Source organism: Mytilus galloprovincialis, chromosome 5 (assembly GCF_965363235.1).
Source record: "Mytilus galloprovincialis chromosome 5, xbMytGall1.hap1.1, whole genome shotgun sequence".
Lineage (NCBI taxonomy): Eukaryota > Metazoa > Mollusca > Bivalvia > Mytilida > Mytilidae > Mytilus > Mytilus galloprovincialis.
This window is the reverse complement of record NC_134842.1, coordinates 62,343,279-62,362,925: the sequence shown is the minus strand read 5'-3', so window position 1 is coordinate 62,362,925 and position 19,647 is coordinate 62,343,279. Positions and strand designations below refer to the sequence as shown.

The window sequence follows — 19,647 nt, the reverse complement described above, 5'->3', positions numbered from 1 at the left end:
CGGTACAAAACTTAGTAGCCATTTTTAATTCAAATTGTTAATATTTCACAACAATAATCATTCTATCTGTCTGTTAAACAAACATTTTAAAACAAAGGCGCCACCAAAATAAATCTTTATTAGAAAAATTATTTTACCACACTGAAATGCACCATATTTGAATAATTCCTTAAAATTGAGTGTGTTATTCTTCAATAACTTAGGAAACCAGAGATTTTACCTTTATACCCTTATCTTTTCTAAGATCATATAGAAAATATTATCTTCATTAAATACCTCAATCCGGTTTATCAATATGTCAACATGACATTTCTACTTTTATCCCCTCTTAATATTTTTTTCTTAAATCCCGACAATATAACTGAAATTTCAGAATAGGAAACTATTCCAGTTAAAAACAAGTATTGGGGGGAAAAATCCACTTTTTAGTATTTTTTTTTATTAAACAATTGGAACCAGCCAACTTATTATTTTATGTCAACGTTTGTTAAAAAAATTATAAAAACAAACAGTTAAAATAAAATCTGCACGGACAGTATCATACTGCCCATACCATAAATAATTATACCATAGAAACTTATGTATGATTTCATTTATATAGTGGTTGACATAAAGGTCAAACATACATAAAAAAATTGAACCGTGTGACTCTTTGATTGAAAAATTGTCTAATGATAATACATTTTGTAAGAAGTATGTACCATATTTACCATTATACAAGCCCTTGCCCTAACACACCACCTTGCAAATTTTGACCAATCAATCTTCAATCATTAAGCAAAGAATAAAATTGAATAACTAACTATTTCTTTAGGAAAAAAAATGTAAATGGTTACTTTCAACTCTACCAAACAGATGTAAGAAATCTCTTTTCATTTGGTTACTAATAGACTTCTTCGTAATTCTTATTTTGGGCCAAACTATGATTATATTAACTAATTTTAATGAAGCTGTGTTTTTTTTTCTTAGACACAAGTAATTTCTTCAGATGGAATTGTATAAATACATTTAACTTTTAGTTTTCATGAGATAATTCAATAATTCACAAGCATGGTTTCACCAACTCTATATTGCACTTTCCCTTTAAAAATTATTCAGTTCCCTAGAGCTTATAAAATGATACCTATGGTAAACTTGAAATTTTATAGAATTATCTCCCCTGACTGAAACAGATGAAGTAGAATTAAAATCAAAGATCATACAAAATATTTTCTTTGGAGAGTATTTTCTGCAGCAATATCACAGTTAAGAGACTATATGTCCCATGACAACGAGATACCATCTTGGAAATGTGCCCAATCAAAGGCAACGTCGACTTCAAAGTCATAAAAGCATTCATCATTTGCATATTCCCGTCAGTGTTGATGGGTTCGTCTACTTTCTTGAACATGTACAGGAGAGGTTGATGGTGATGTTCCAAACAATGATCTGAAACTATAAAATAACAACGCTGTTGTAAAATACGTTTTCTGTTATCAAGGAAAATAGTTTTTGGTCTTCTGCACTAAAAACAAATGGGATAGCTATTTATAGATTTGAGTTAATTTTCTTCTGCAATATTTCCAAAAGTACAATTGAAACATTCTTAACTGAACATGCTTGAGAAAAAGAACAATATCAAATGTTGAAATTGCCTTAGTTTTTTGCTGGTTTCTTTCAAATATTTCACAATTTGGTATTGACACTTGTTTATTATAGAAATTGCTTTTTCTTTATATACAATATGTTTAAGAGTTTTAGTTTAATAAGAAAATTAAACCTTAAATTTAATTTTATTCATGATTTCTATGGATTTTGGTCAAAATTGTCTCATGCAAAATAAATACTATGACATTTTAGTTGCAGTGGTCATTGATTCATAAATATATATATTTTTTGTACTTATTTAATTTTTTAAACAATGTCCAACTAGTTATCAAAGGTACCAGGATTATAATTTAGTACGCCAGACGCGCGTTTTGTCTACATAAGACTCATCAGTGACCCTCAAATCAAAATACTTATAAAGCCAAACAAGTATAAAGTTGAAGAGCATTGATGATCCAAAATTCCAAACACAGTTATATATTAGAAATTAAGGAATTTAAGTTATATAATCATTTGCATGAAATCAACAACATATACATAAAAGCTTACATTTAAAATTATCAACATTTTTTTTCTCTGGACAATGCACATGCAACTCATAAATGGAACTGGTGGAAAATCTATTTATACATTTACATGTTTACTTGTCTCACAACAGCAAATTAAATTTTATTATGGATATTGAAATCAGAAACAACAAATTACTAAGTTCGTTGCATATAAATCTTTAAAAAAAATTCAAGAATGATAATTCATTTCTCAAAACATTAAATATGAATGGAAGGGTATATGGGAAGTATGTCAATGTATGATTTATCTCTAATAACAAAGTTTCCATGCTTATTTTCAACATATTGCTGAAGATCTTACTGCATCTATGAAACAGCTTAATACTGTGTCTTCTCTTTGTTTATATACATAATTTGTTGACATGCTATACCTAGCATTGTTTTATTTCCAATGCATGACTGTTTATGAACCAGATAGTTTATTTTACATTACATTAAAGCATTCAGAATTCAAACCACTACAGTATTTTGATAAAGGTGCATGAAGGCTACATTAAAAATTCTATTATTATCATCCTGTTGTGAGTGGTTTACAACTTTATAAAAAATAGAATAAAACAAGAATGTGTCCCAAGAACACGGATGCCCCACTCGCACTATCATTTTCTATGTTCAGGTGACCGTGAAATTCGAGTCAAAACTTTAATTTGGAATTAAAATTAGAAAGATCATATCATAGGGAACATGTGTACTAAGTTTCAAGTTGATTAGACTTCAACTTCTTCAAAAACTACCTTGACCAAAAACTTTAAACTGAAGCGAACGGACGCACGGACGGACGAACAGACAGACGCACGAATGGAGGCACAGACCAGAAAACATAATGCCCCTCTACTGTCGTAGGTGGGGCATAAAAATAAGCAACCATTCAATATATATATATTAAAAATACAGAATTTTAGTGAACTTACATAAATATAGAGATAATAAGCAAATAAATTACATCATACATGTATATGCAAAAATAAATAGAGATCATAATTTAAAAAAGTGGGAGAATTTTCTACACATATGACAAGAAACAACACTAATCTTTCTACCTAGAATTCCAAGTCAGGGAGATTTAATTTTTCCACCAGTCCAGTGAAGCTACAAGCAACATAAATGATTACTGTTTGCAACTTGCATTCTAAATAATAAAGCCTCCCTGAAAATCTATTCTATAGAGGCCTTGTCAGGGTTTTATAATTTGTCAAGCTTCATTTTGAATTTACATCACTGCATATTTTTGGTTGGGAAATGTCAATGGTTTCATAGCTACTTCACACTATGATTGTTTTGTATAATGATAGAGCTTTTGAACAAATGTATAACATAATTGGTTGAAGTGGATTCAATATTTCAGATAAAAATGCTTTAATCACTTATTTCTAGAACACTACAACTATTCAAAGTTGTTTACATTTTTATAACCCCTCTGAATATTTAAATCACAACATGTTTTTTTCATTTTCAAATAACAGTACATTTTCATTTAATGGCGCCAGAAAACAATTTTCGATTATTTTTTTAGCTTCAAGAAATGGTGTGCAGACATAATTTTCAGAAAAGAAATCATTATGAGGACTTAAATTTTTGTAATAACAAAATAGTTCCTGTTAAAGAGTTATTGAAATAAAATGCTGAAGGGAGACAGCTTATGTTTTAGATATTATCATTAAAGTTCAATGGATTGGAATATGATTTTTTTTTTAGACATGTAAGTGGTAACTATGGTAAGATGAAAATATCGAACTTGACTAAGATATTCTTCCTTTCCCAAATTCCTAAACATTTACATGTATTTGTATGGGGTTTTATTTCTAGTGAGACTAAGCTTAACAACATTTGATGTTTGATGTACAACCAAAGACCATGTTTAATCTGTTTACTTTCAATTGACAAAAGCATCTGTACAAAGTCAGGAAAGCAACTCTTTATCATCTATTCATTTTCTTTGATACATTTATAGCATTTTCATGTTCTAGCGATCGAAAAGTACTTTTAAAAACTTTTAAATTAACCATGTGATAATTCAATTTACATTTGTTTTATAGCTCTTATGGCACCTATCTTTCAACCCTAAGATAGGTTAAGATAGGTAAATATCAGTAAATATTTTTCTATTGGAATACTTACAATTTTCTAATGCCGGATTCTCTTCGTCTTCCAGGATAAAGTTTTTCGTAAGGTTCTTTGTTGATTGGCCCATATACAGGAAGTTCCTCACCAGTATATGAATCACTAAAATAGGAAGAAAAATCACTTGTGAAATAGGAAGCGACTTCAAAATCCTTAAAAAATCTTTTTGATACCATCACATATCTTAAGTACTTCAAATTCCTTTAAAACTATTTTTGGTACTACATATATCAACAACATCTAATTTGTTTAAGTAGTACTTAATTTTATATTCCATTGATCAAATCATTTTCATTTAATCTTATTTCATTACCTTTGCCTATATAACAGAAAATGTTCTTTCTATACAAATTTGGACTAAACAATTAACTTTTTATAATGTTTGTCTGTATTTTCTCTTCAATCTTCTTTGCTCTGATTTTAAGATTTCAGAAAAGCCATGTTTTGTTTAAATAGGTGCCAAGGTCACCACAGTCAAAATACAAGCATAAGTCATGCAAAGTCTTCAATTGTTATTTTGTGGTTGCACTGAGCATTGATTGAAAGATTAAAGATAGACAAGACCTGAGTCAAGATAATGTCTTCCAGTGACATGACCTCTTGTTATGGTACCTTTTGAACTAAGACCCTAAGAGGTCAAGCCCAATATGTTGTCTAGTAAAAAGCTAGCCTCACTTTCATATCACATACATGTATATAGATGTTCTCTGCAAGATTACACAATGAATGTGAGCCATCTGTTCAACTATCATCATCAGATATCCATAGATATGTGAAGAAATCCGGTTTCATGCATTTTACATGCAATTATCGAGGTCTGACCAGTTGGATAAATTTTTAATGCATTGAATAATTTTGTGTGTGCAAAATAGTTAATTTTATTCATTCTAATTTGTACTCAAGAGTTGTCATTAAATAAAGAGAGAAATTAATTCTACCACACCATCCCATTAATTTTTATACAAATACTTCTTTATCCTTGATGCCACAGTTGATATTTTTTGAATTAAGCGTTTGAAAATTTCAATTTCTCACATGCAAAAACTACTCAATCATGGAGTACGGAGGTATACACAAGTAAAGCCACTTTCTTATTCTTATCTACATGGAGTACCTGTGCATGATATCACAATTGAAATTGAAATATTGTCACAATTGAAATTGAGACGTCAGTTGAAGTTTGAAATCTTTAGATATCTAAGTTGGACATTTCTGCAGGAGTTGGTAATCACCGTAACCATGACGTAAAATAAAATTCTTTATAAAGTTCATGTAAGTCTACGTGTATTTATACATTTGAAGTATTGAAACCCTTGGTAAGTCTACTTGTATTTGTTCATTTCAAATCTTTAAACCCTTGGTTATCTAAGAACTTTTTTGTTTCATCAAATCAGAATGACTGCCTTTTATAGTGTCTGATAAGTTTGATTTAAACAAAAGAGTTGAGATATTCCAAACAGAATCAAATAATCTTTTCATGTCGTGCTCTATGCTTATTTAAACTAGAATATTCAGTACTTTTGTCAATATTGTACAATAATTTCAATGTTTTGTTCAAAGATATCTACAAATATGAATCAGATGATTCCTTTTCATATTGGAATGAGAATAGATCATGACATGAAAGAATTAACTTGTGAATCAATACATTTTGCAGCTACATGATGAAACCCTTATTTCAATCCTCTTTGAAGGTATTTCAACTGTGGTCATTATTTACCTAGTTATCAGTTTTAAACTGAAATTATTTGCCACAATCTTTTCACTTCTGATAGCTGAATACATTTTTTGAAACTTACTTTGACTTTGTGTCATCAGCACTATCCCCTTCTGATGCAAAACTGGTCATTAACTGGTTAGCAGGTCTAATAGAGAGAAAATACAAGCAAAGACTGGTTAGCAAAATCTAATAGAAAGAAGATACAAGCACAACTTTGTACAGAATCTAATGCATGTTTAAGGACACTACAATACTGGACTTTCTTGTAAAAGTAGCATGCTTGATTTTAAAAGCAGAAAAGCATTCTGGGTAAAACTGTCATGCTTTATATCTAAGATTAACATTCATATAATTGTCAGTTCTTACACTTGACATACCCTTTTTTCTTAACTCTTTGTCTCCTGGATGTTCAATTGTAACAATGGCATTTTAAAAAGTTTAGAAGTTTAAAAAAAAAACTTACTTAAATCTTATACAGCATTAAATATATAAATGGTAAATGTATCTGGAATGTTAAAATTCATCCTGATCTTTAGTTTCATAATACATGTATTGAAAATCACTGATTATTTAGTCATAAGCTAAAAATGGTTGTACATGTAAGAAATATAGCAATAGAGATTGGAAAATTATATAAGCTTTCAGCAGATCAAATTTATTCGTTCATTGTTTAATCATACGTTTTTTGATTGAGTTAAGTCTGCCAATTGATATTTTATCGTATGTTTTTCTTTGTTGTGATGTTATGCTATTGTTTCAGAAAAAGGGAGAAGGTTTGGATCCATTAAAACGTTTAATCCCGCTGCAAATGTTTGCACCTGTCCTAAGTCAGGAATCTGATGTACAGTAGTTGTCGTTTGTTTATGTAATATATACGTGTTTCTCGTTTCTCGTTTTGTTTATATAGATTAGACCGTTGGTTTTCCCGTTTGAATGGTTTTACACTAGTAATTTTGGGGCCCTTTATAGCTTGTTGTTCGGTGTGAGCTAAGGCTCCGTGTTGAAGGCCGTACTTTAACCTATAATGGTTTACTTTTTAAATTGTTATTTGTATGGAGAGTTGTCTCATTGGCACTCACACCACATCTTCCTATATCTATTTCCATAGATTTTCATGTGTAGTTCTTATTTCTTCAATGGTTTTAATTTAATATGATACAATATTCACATACTTTATTATATAATTGATCACAATACAATATTGCTACCATAATTGGATAATATTTAGTCATTTCAAGCAAAACAATAATATCTAGCCTAGTCAAGCTAAGTAAACACAACATAAATATATCTTTATGCACACATTTGAATACAAAGTTCTCACAAAGGCAATATTATCAAATCAAAATCTGTCTTAAACTCATCATTTTCAAAACTTGTGAGTCCAAAGATGCATCAAGATTGTAAAATATTGTGGATCAACTGAGCACAAATTATATCATTTTGTGACAAAAGCTTTAAACAGTCAAAAACATTGTCATTGCCTTGCTTTATTTTTTGATAGGGACTGAAATAATAAAGGATATAGCAATAAAATTTCACCTTCTAACTTTTGGACACACCAAAGCCAAAAATGATGAGTCCCAGGCCTGGACTCACCTTCAAAATTCCTAAATGAGAACCCTGTGGAATAGATCTATTTCTATGTAGCTGACCATCATGACCATCATACATGAACATCACAATTTAAGCATATCTGAATCTTCCAAAAGTATTAACAACTAAAGGCTAATCACTTACTTTGGTTTATAATCAGCTAATTCTTCCTCTACGGCTATAAGTTTTGTTTTAAGTTCATTTCTCTCCAATAAAACAGTTCGTAATTCATTTAATGTAAATCGTGGACGGTTTGGATCTTTTAAGTCAATCACCATTTTGCCAACCATACTAAGTTTTTGTTGTAATTTTTCAAAACTTTCGTCAGTAGGTTCATCATTTGGAATGAAATTGTCTACGGAATGTTCAATAATATCTTCATGTAAGTTCTTTTGATGTGGCTCTTCATCTACTTCCTACAGAAATAGTATGAAAAAATACTTTTGAAAAATGCAGAAAATTCTACCTAAATTAAACCCCTTTGAGACATAATACTGCTCTAATTTAGCTCACAAGTATGGAGCCTCTGAACTTTGTTATTCTTGAATATTGATTTTAATTCATTTATATGTTTTGTAGTTTAGTGTGACTGACATACATATTCACTGAATTATAACACATTTTTGTTTGGACGCCAGCTGGAGCCTTCCTCTGGGTGTCAGATTTTCTTCCAGTGGCGTAGCTTGCATGTATGCTCAGATGCTCAAGCATCCACATCAATTTGACAAAAACAATTTCTTTAATAATTATATAATGACAGTTGACAGCATATACACATGATGGTATCCGAATGTATATGAGAATATGAGAATAGCTTCCAATCATTTCCAAAGCCGTATGTGTGGTTTTTCCTTTATGTAATAAGATGGATAAAAAAATCTGAAACATCATATTCTAATATCGTTTTCCCCATTTGATTGAGGACTTTCCTTTTTGAATTTTCCTTGGAGTTCAATATTTTTGTGATATTACTTTTTTCTTTGGCACGAAAGACGACGACTCTATTTGTAATGAAGTGTTTTTATTCCAGGACTCACGAATACCCTTTTCCATCTAGGTACAAATATTAATGTTGTTTTCAATAACAGATTAGAGATCCAATGTGCCCCGCATCCAAGATACATTTTTATTTACAAGAGGGCAAAAACTAAACAAAGCACTTTTTCTTTTTTAAATTTATATCTCGAGAGAAAAATCCTCCAAACAAATACAATGAGATTTGCATTTATAATTTATATTTCCAAGGGGTATATATTGGTTAAAAATATTTGATCAGGATTTTATACTCGCGTGTGAAAGACATTGCTGCATGATGATATAAGTTTCACAAAAATCTGGTAAGAATTGTACAAATGACACCGCTAACAGAACGGATGGACGCCCGGTATTTTCATATCCTCTCGCAGCAATGAGTTAGAACAAATAATCAAAAACCCCATTGGGAGGCTAAAATTCCAGGAAAGCAGAGAGTGTTACTTCGGTTCCTATATTCCGAAGTTCCATATACAGAAGTGCCGCTGTATTAAATAGGTGTGTTTTTAAGATGTCAAATATAAGATTTGGTGTAAAACTTTTACATTAAATATTTCTGAATTTAATGATGGTAGTATTGTTCATAAAATTCTGTTGGAAATGTAATGTATACTGGTGGGTATTTTGAAATTAAACGAAAATCTGACCAGTGTCGAATTCTAGGGGAATACACTGACATGCTTACAGGAAACATTAAATTTTCTGCATAAAAAAGTCCCAAAATTTTTTCGCCTCGTTCCGCTCGGTGACAGTTCGCATCCACATCGTTCCAACCCTGGCTACGCCACTGTCTTCGCTGTGTTGAAGACCGATTGGTGGCCTTTGGCTGTTTTCTGTCCTTTGGCCAGGTTGTTGTCTCTTTGACACATTCCCCATTTCCATTCTCGATTTTATTTTGACAAGTTCAATAATTACAGAGAATTTTCAGATTGTTTTGGAATGTCCATGTATTTCAATGAATTCCTTTAACATATCAAGATTACTGAAGGTTAAAAAAGAACTTTGATTGCTTTTCCTTAAACTGATCTAATAATACACTTTTAACAGATTGGTGATACTGTTGATCCAAAGAAACAACATACCTAATTAAGTAAACACCCTTGTGAAGATGTTCTACATGTATATACTCACGACTTCTCTCAGTGGGTTGGGCTTTTCCTGAGTGGGCGTGTCTACTCGATCTTCTTCCTGAGACTCTTGATCTCTCATTATTTCCTGTATCTGATTAATTTGTTGTTCTTTATCTACAAGCTGAGCCTCTAACTCACTCTTTTCTTCTAACAAAGTTCTAGATTGTTTTTTATGTGTTGTGTTTTTCTTACGAAGTTCTGTGTTTACTTTCACAACTTGTTCTAATTGTGTCTGTAGCTAAAATGTAAAATAATATGTTGGTGAAGTAAACATGCGTCTGATCTTGCTTAAGTGCCAGTCTGCCTAAGAATCAGGCAGTGGTGAAAACATGACCCAAAAAAACCCACCCTATTTGACATTGATTTCAGTTCATAATATGTAGTTATGCACAAAAATGACATTCATTTCCATTTTCTGTTCTGGTAATAGAAGATACAATTTGGTTGAAATGCACTAGAAATTAACGAATAAGGGGAGATAACTCTGTAATTTGCTATCATTCTAACCAATTTTCTAACCAAGCTATTTGATATTACCAGACACACACGTACAAAAGACTAACACTTTTTAACTCAGGATGATGGTTAGTATTAAATAGCATGATTAGCTCGGTGGGTTTTTTCTAATCATGTTTTAATTTTTACCTAAATTGCCTGATTCTTACAAAGACTGGCACTTAATTATTTCACTCTTCATATAAATACAATATTGTATTTTTAGATTCACAGTTAGTGAGTTATGATAATTATCAGTTTTTGATTGAATGGTCACAAAAATCCCTTTACTTGCAACTAATGCAATGCAAGCACTCAATTTGTGACTATCAAATTGACAATTTATGTCTTAGAATCTTAGATACAATTACCCTTTTTTAAAGACTTATATTTTATAAAAAAAGATTTTATTATTGTGTTGTGACTGTGACTTTGTCTACAGTTCTCCGATTAAGCAATATATTGTAAATATTGTTCCCCATATTTTGACGTTGTTAGAAAGGGACGTGAGAGGAGAGAGATGTTGACGAATAAACAGAATAGCTGGAATGGTTAGAACTGTCATAGTGTATGCAGTGTGTTTTGTATTTTAAGTAAACTTTGTGACATCTGTATGATACTTGTAGTGAAATATTAATAAATCGTGTTACTTTCTACAAAGATTGTGTTCATTGATGAATGCTCAGAATTCTACATAATATTTACAACAATATAATCTATCATATTAAGACATCAAGATAAATTGTTACATTTATTTACCATACTCTAGCTATTGACAACAAGAATTTCACAAAAGGAATACAATTTCAAATTATTGAGAGATATTCTTACTGCTTCACAATCTATACTTTTCTGACTTAGGTCTCTTTTCTGTTTCCTTAGATCATCTCTCTGCTTGTCAACAGTGTCTTTTAATTTCATCAGAACTTCAATTTCTTTTTCCTCAGTTTCTGAAAGTACAGCCAGCATTTTTTATTTTTTTCATCATATTTATTCAATATTTTCATGATATCGAATTAAATTTTAATTAACTCTTAATGATCTTTATCTTATTTGTCTGGCTATCTGCAAATTAATAGCAAATAAAAAGTAAACAACATTTCAAACGTCTTCCCAACCTTGTTATTTGATAATTACATTTTAAAGAATAATTGCCTAAATTGACACTTTTTTCCTTTTTAATTTAATAAAATATTTTATAAACAAGAATGTGTCCCCAGTACACGAATGCCCCACTCGCACTATCATTTTCTATGTTCAGTGGACCGTGAAATTGGGGTAAACCCTCTAATTTGGCATTAAAATTTAAAAAATCATATCATAGGGAACATGTATACTAAGTTTGAAGTCGATTGGACTTCAACTTCATCAAAAACTACCTTGACCAAAAACTTTAACCTGAAGCGGGACAGACGGACGAACGAACGAAAGGACGGACGAACAAACGAACAGACGGACGGACGAACAGACGCACAGACCAGAAAACATAATGCCCCTCTACTATCGTAGGTGGGGCATAAAAACCTGCTCGATTTATATGTTGACATTGAACATGTTAAGCCTGTTGTCCAATTTCAAAAAAAAACACCTGATGATTTTTTCCAACATGCATTAAGTAATGATAGAGAAAAATGCTTACAAGAATTGCAAAGATTATACTTGTTACTGTAATGTTTATTCAATATTCTTTTGAAATATATATACTATTTCCCATCTTGAGAACTTTGTAGAAATGATTTAATATTTCTCATGTAGGTTTGGTCATTTCTGAAGGAGAATAATAGGGAAAAATTTTGTCAATGCATTCGTCCTACAAATTCTGTCCCTGGTCGGGCCAAAATAAAAAACATGTTTGTTTCCCCTCGCCCCGACCGGGTCAAAAATTAGCCCCCGAGTCAAAAAATTATTTGTCCCAAAAAAATCGGATTTTTTTTTATTCCCGAAAATAATTCGTTTCCATTCCGACATTGGTTCCGATATTACCGGAAGTCTTCCCGGAATTCTCTGGAGTTATCTATCAATTTAGCGGTATGTATCGAGGGTAAACTGTCTGCTTGAAAGATGGGCGACAAGATCGCATTGTCGTCTTCTGTACGAATTAAGTACAAAGACGCGTCAAAGGTGTTTCCCATCGTGGTAAATAGATTATACAGCTTTTCAAAAAGGTGCACATGGAACGACGTGTTGAACGATTTAACTACAGATGATGGTCACAACATAGATAAATTAGATGAAGTGACAGTTTCTGTGTTAGTCCGAGATTACTCTGACGTCCAACTGCTGTTTTGCCAGACAAGCTGGGGCCGTGGTCCCACGGCCCCAGCTTGTCTGGCTAAACAGCCGTTTGACGTCAGAGTAACCTCAGACTATTTCTGTGTCTGATAAGATGGCTAACGGTGTGACTTTTGAGCCTGATTTTGCTGAAGAAATAAGAGTTGTTCATGATTTTGACAAGAGACTCAAATACGTCCAATTTGACATTAACCACCTTCAAATGACAAAAACAATAATCAGACTAATACATGTAGTAATGCACAAAATGCATTTGACGTCCTAATGAGAAAAGCTAATACTCAGGCAAACTCGAAAGTGCCTTCCAAACATGATGAAACAGCACCAAGATTTACTGGTAAGTATGTTAAAATTATTTAAGGTAAGAATTTTCTTTATTTTCTTGAAGGCTTGAGATGGTGTATGGTTTATGTCATTATAAATTAACCTGCCCCACACCAACTCAATTTCTATCTACATCCCAAACTTTTGGCCTGGAAAATGGTGTGGGAGGGGCTAAAATGGTAACTTCCTAGGCGAAATGCTGCCGAAATTTTTTACAGGTGTGGACTTTGTCATTTTTTATACCTCGCCACACGTAGTGGCGAGGTATTATGTGATACCCTCCGAAAAATTTGTAGGTGTAAAGGGGAAATATTATATACCAAACATGATAGTGATTAATTTATTCACTATATGTCCGTCGTCGTAAACTTTTCAAAGGTAAGTTTACGACGACGACGGACATATAAGTGAATAGCAATAGCCCACATAGATGAGCTAAAAAATTTATGACTATCATGTTTGGTATATAATATTTTCCCTTTACACCTACAAATTTTTCAGAGGGTATCACACGTAGTGGCGAGGTATTAAAAATGACAAAGTCCACACCTGTAAAAAAATTTCGGCAGCATTTCGCCTAGGAAGTTACCATTTTAGCCCCTCCCACACCATTTTCCAGGCCAAAAGTTTGGGATGTAGATAGAAATTGAGTTGGTGTGGGGCAGGTTAATTCATAATGACATGAACCATATACACCATCTCAAGCCTTCAAGAAAATAAAGAAAATTCTTACCTTAAATAATTTTAACATACTTACCAGTAAATCTTGGTGCTGTTTCATCAAGTTTGGAAGGCACTTTCAAGTTTGCCTGAGTATTAGCTTTTCTCATTAGGACGTCAAATGCATTTTATGCATTACTATTACCAAAAGGATTGATAATCTAAATAAATACACTCAAATTGAGCACTAACAACTGATAAGTGGCCTCCAGTGGACAAGTCAAACCATCCATGACATCCAGTTGGAAAAAAAAAAAATTACCTGCCTGCCTGGTCTGTTTACAAAGAGTAGACACGGGGGAGGGGAAACAGACATTCTTTTAAATGTGGCCTCACCATGGTTACATATCAAACATTTACTAACGTTTAGTTACAGCAGCTACTTCCTCCTTTACAGCTACAGTCTGGTTTTGTAGATGTTCTTTTAACCTTCTGTTGTCAATTTCTAATCTATTAATAGAATTATATAGGTCTTTTGTCTCTCTGTGCCAGTTTTCTTCTATCTGTTCAAGCTCCTAATAATAGCAATATCCATGATATTAATAATACAAGTTTTGAGGTAATCATCAGAAAGTCAATAACCGACAATATTATCAAACAACACAGCTGAAGGTCTATAAAATGGTGTCATATTAGGTCATAACACATTACATTTTGAGTCAAGTTAATCACTTAATAATCTTTCTTTTTCAAATTAAGACATGTTTAAAACACTTACATTTGTAGATACAATTTTTAACTAAAAGTGCTTAATTTTTTCACATTTCCATCAAAAGTTCTATTATTCTAATATTACAAAGTACATGTACATACATGTACACATGTATTTTTGTACTGGTGTTTACAACTTTTAGTTAAATTCAGCTTAAAATCTGAAATTAAATATGATGTATTCATGGAACCACACATATGATAGCAGCATTCGTACATTTGACATGATTATGATAGATCAATATCAACGAGAAAGCATCATGGTTCAGGATTATCATTTCTGTGTAAATCTGTTTTTTTTCTAATTTAGTGTCATTTTCCACACATTTATTAAATCTGAATTCTATACTTTTTACCCATTATTCTCTTTTCTGGAGACCAACAGGAATATAATAAAAATCCTATCTTTAACTTATTATAATAAATCTGCTTTATGGCTCTTAATCTTTTACTGTGAATTTTAATTTGTATCTTCCTCAATTGTTTTGGTTTGATTATCATGATTATAATTTTTATGCTTTTGTGACATTTAAAATTAAATAATGTGGTTTTATTTTGATGGTCATGTCCTGAATATAAGCTCTTATTTTTACTTGCTATAATTTTCAATAGCCTCCATGATGATTAGAAGTCTGTTGAAGAAACTTAAGACTTATAACATGTAAAAGCTTCATATTATATATATGTAGCTCATGCTGTTTCGTTAATGTTATTTTATTGTGCTGACATGTACAGATCATTTTTTCACGTTTTTTAGTATTTACACAAAATTAATTAAATTCATCAATAGAATTGCTCTGTTTGCTTTAAAGTTTTGAATTAATCACTGTAAAGATATTGATCAATACACTGCATATTATAATTATTGATTTCTACAATAAACATGATAAATACTGGCATTAGAATTGTACTAAACAGTCTCAAATAAGTGCAATTAACAAAGAACATACTTTCATCTTACTGTCCTAATTTTTTGATTAACAAATAATATGAAAAATAAGAAATATGCAAAAGAAAAGACATAAAACATTGTCATTGTACAAGTTTTAAGAACAAACATTAACCTCTTCATATTTCATTCTTTCTTGTGCCTTTTCGTTTTTTTCAGATTCCAATTTTTGAATTGTTGTCCTGAGTTCCGTTATCTCTGTATTCTCACGTTCATATCTAGCTGCTAATGATTCTAAATTTTCTAATGCTTTGATCACTTTTGGCATCAAATCTGTTACTGCTTCGACACCGAATGTTTCTATCATTCTTTCGAATTCTTTGCCAATTGACGCGGCTTGGTCGTATACGTCAACGACTGAAATGGCATCATCAGCCTCTTCTGCCATTACTTCTCTATCAGATATAAATGTATCCATGGTAGATATTTGATTTTAGTCATGTTTTCCCAAATATACTTTGACCATCTTCCTTATCGAGCACCTGACCCATCCCATTAGCGAGTGTTTTATGACGTTGTTGATTAATTCATTTATTAAAACGCCTTCGTGACCTTACATATTGATAAATAAACATTGATGCGGGATAGAAAAATAAATAAAAATGATACCTTATATTTTTTTATTTATGAATCACTTCGTCTTCCATTGTAAGATTAATAAGTATGCTTATTATTTTTTCAACGAAACAAGGTTTATATATTATTTTCATTGTTAATTTACTGCAGAAAAATATAACTTATAACCAAAATTCTACTATTTAATAACGGATCACAACCCCCTAAAAACCTAAATCGGAAAAGTAGTACACCAACCAAGACTGAGAACATGAATTTACATTGATAACAAAAGTTGAGATGTTAATTTTTCTGACAATAAATCGATAAAAATAGACTGGAAATCAGAAATAAGTTTTTTTTCTTCATTTTATGAGTGTATTTATTACGGCATACACATGATCAAATGCCAAACAAACTGAGTCTCAGTCGAATACGTGACATGCCATGCACTACAAAAGATGTTCATTAAAACAGGATAATCATATCAGTAAACCAAACAAATCATTACTCTTTTTTTTCCCTTGGTATCTTCGACCTCTTTTCTGTTTGTTCAATAAAAACGCTCACGGTAAAGATTTTTTCACAATCTACTATACAACTTGGAGATTACGTCCAAATTCAGACATGGGAAATTATCTATATTCATTTATGAGGATAAAAAAGAAAGCCCTCGCGAAATTTTGCTGTAAGTGTTTATACTGAGATATTCAACAAAATTTCCTGTTAACATAACTTGAACACGACATCATCATGAAGACATTTGTACAGACTTAAAGCTAGGTTCTCTTTTTCCAAGGGAATACTGAGTTATAAATACAAGTTACAAACTACATTTATAAATTAAGGAACCTTTGTGAGCACGCTCACATACCCCACTCTCACATTGTCACTGGACAAACAAAATTCTACCAGATTCTTAAGTTCAAAGACTCATAACTCTACAAAAGTCAACTGATAAGAATTTTCTTGTGGATATGTACATTAACATATTATGTCCTCTATGTATTGGTCAAAATCTTTTTGTGCATACTTAAATGACATACTGATTTAATTTTGTAATTTTGTAAATATTACATGTATTTTACAGTTGATAACTTAATAATAACTTATTCCTAAAGTGGTACAATAAACAATTTTAAACAGGGTAAAAAGTAAAAGATTAAATCCATAATCTCCAATTTATATGTTTTTTTTATTACTCAAGCAGGAATTTGACAGGTCAGTAAAGCTTACCTATCAAGGACCAAACTAATAAACTATACAAAGTTTATATAATTCTGTTGTTGTGGTTTCAGAAGAGTTGCTATGACAAACTATTGAAGTAGTATATTTAAGGCAAATTCAACGTTCAAACGGGCATAACTCCTAGAAAAAAATTAATAGTACTCACGGTCCTGTCGATATACACTTCTAGTATGTCCTTATTATATACATAGTTTCATGAAATTCTGGTGTGTGGTGCAGTAGTCATGATAATTATTCTAAATTTATAAGTTCAAAGGAGCGTATATATCTACTAGAAAAAAAATCCACCTTAATTTCCTGTCAATATGGACATCTACATAGTATGTCCTTATCAACTTCAACGTTTCACGACATTCTGTTGTGTGGTTTCAGAGGAGTTGCGATGACAAATTGTTGTAGCAGTATATTTTAGCCAAATATCTATAAAGTTCATATGGTATAACTCCTAGAAAAAAAAAATAATTGAATCCTAATTTCCTGCCGATATGCACATCTACATAGTATATCCTTGATTATCTACAAAGTTGCATGCATGAAATTTTGTTGTGCGGTTTCAGAGGAGTTGCGATGACAAGAAAAAGGTCTGACGGAATGACGGACGGACGGAGTATAATTATGATGTTTATCTTATTTTTCAGGCTTTCTTTTTTAAATTTTGATATAAAGGAAATTCATATCCTCTTTTATGCTGTCCTATTTAGCTTTTCTATACAGTTTGATTCGCTTATTGTTTGGTTATCATTGAATTGGCGTTCATTTCTGCATACACAATATCATGGTCTGAAATTCTGGGAATGACATCAAGTCTCTTAATTTTACTAGGATAGTTGGTGATAAGTAAGTCCAAAGTGTTTTTATTTCTAGTTGGTTCTTGTGCTATAATTGAATTAATCCATTGTCATCAAGAATATCAGGCTGTAAGCAGGTAATGTTGTTCTTCATGCTGAGTTCCTAAAATTGGCCAGGACTGTTTTGTTTGTCCAATTTCATCCTGGTAGATTAAAGTCACCCCGATCATTTAGCATGCATTGTTCTGTGAAACTTTAGTTAAAAGCTGTTTCAAATTGTTAGAGGCACTCTTTGTTAGCCTGTTTTTAGATTACAATATGAGCATATGAAAACACGGTATAGGTCTTTTGTGCGTTTTTAGTGATATGTTTAGCAGATTCAATCCACCATTTTCTACATAAGAAAATGTCTGTACCACGTCAGGAATATGCCAGTTGTTATCCATTCGGTTGATCTGAGCGAAGTTTTGATTTTTCCATTCAGTGATAAGGGACTTTCCGTTTTGAAATTTCCTCGGAGTTCAGTATTTATCTGATTTTACTTTTTTTTGTATTCGTGCCCATATTATTTCACAGTTATACTTAGTGTTTAGTTCTGTGTATGGCGATAAGGACTGCACCCAAATCTATGTACTTTACGAGAAAAAGTAATTATTGATGTCACATCACTATACATGAATGATGCACCTCTAGAATATGTCTCAGAACATAAACATCTTGGTATAACCTTATCATCTAATGCCAAATATTCTAGTCACATACAGGATATTTATTCAAAAGCTTGTAAACGCCTTAATATTATGAGATATTTAAAACATGATAAGATTGATAGACAGTCTTTGGAAAGACTTTATATTACATTTATAAGGCCTATTTTAGAATATGGGAACATAATTTTGGATAACTGCACACAAGAAGAATCAGATCTAATTGAGTCTGTACAACAAGCTGCTGCCAGAATTGTAACTGGGCTTCGAAATGGAACTCCTAGATGGAAATTATATAAGAAATTAGGTTGGGATTCCCTCCAGAATAGACGTCAGAAAAACACTGAAATTATTGTTTCTTCATAAAACTATTTCTGGAGATATTCCTTATTATATTGCTGCTGATATCTTGTCGTATACAAACACTAATGACCAGTATGGTCTGAGAAAAAAAAGGGAATTTAAAACTCCTCAGTGTCGAACTACAGCCTATAAGAACAGTTTTATTCCACAAACTCTTGAAAAGTGGAATTCACTTGATGGAGAAGTTAAAAATATTTTAAGCTTTACAGGGGTTAAAAGAAAACTGAATGAGAACATAAGTCCTCGTCCTGTTATCTTTTCCACTGGTTCACACAAAGATAATATAATCCACTGCCAATTAAGAAATGAGGCTAGTGATCTAAACGATCATCTCTTCTGTGATCATTTGTCGGACAGCTCTATATGTGCCTGTGGAGATCCAGTAGAAGATAATTTTCATTTCTTTTATGTTTGTCCAATTTACATTTATCAGAGATATGAGCTCTTTCGAAAAATAAGTAACTTTGATAATGTCAATCTTGATGTCCTACTACAGGGTTGCTCAGACTTAAATATTGATGAAAACACAGAGATATTTACATATGTACAACCAGAGACATATAATACATGTATTATATGTCTCTGGTACAACAATATATTCATGAAACTGGAAGATTTTTATAATATTTCATGTGATACTATACTGTTTAGAAATCAGCTTATAACCACAGTGTACCATTAAAGACAACCAAAAAAAACCAACCAATTGTGTTTAGCATCTTTTTGCAAATAAATTTATA

General features: G+C 31.5%; 1 protein-coding gene across 2 annotated transcripts; it reads right to left on the bottom strand.

The window, feature by feature from the left end:
• Positions 1–1,221: 1,221 nt before the first annotated feature.
• Positions 1,222–15,749, bottom strand: LOC143076214 (RILP-like protein 1). Of its 2 annotated transcripts, XM_076251924.1 has the most exons (8): positions 15,362–15,749; positions 13,951–14,101; positions 11,082–11,200; positions 9,757–9,993; positions 7,738–8,009; positions 6,077–6,142; positions 4,275–4,379; positions 1,222–1,434 (listed from the first exon to the last, which is right to left on the bottom strand). In XM_076251924.1, exons 1-8 carry the CDS (start codon positions 15,662–15,664, stop codon positions 1,356–1,358), a joined length of 1,332 nt encoding a protein of 443 aa, XP_076108039.1. In that variant the 5' UTR covers positions 15,665–15,749; the 3' UTR covers positions 1,222–1,355. The 2 variants fall into 2 exon arrangements, with proteins under 2 accessions (XP_076108039.1, XP_076108041.1); XM_076251926.1 differs by lacking the exon at positions 6,077–6,142.
• Positions 15,750–19,647: the final 3,898 nt, after the last annotated feature.

Excerpts from the sequence above, each read along its gene's own strand:
- LOC143076214 (XM_076251924.1), bottom strand. The coding sequence starts at position 15,664 with ATGGATACATTTATATCTGATAGAGAAGTAATGGCAGAAGAGGCTGAT. Across the intron at positions 9,994-11,081 it reads AAAGTATAGATTGTGAAGCA|CTACAGACACAATTAGAACA; the intron begins GTAAGAATATCT and ends TTTACATTTTAG. Across the intron at positions 6,143-7,737 it reads TTAGCTGATTATAAACCAAA|ACCTGCTAACCAGTTAATGA; the intron begins GTAAGTGATTAG and ends TCTCTCTATTAG.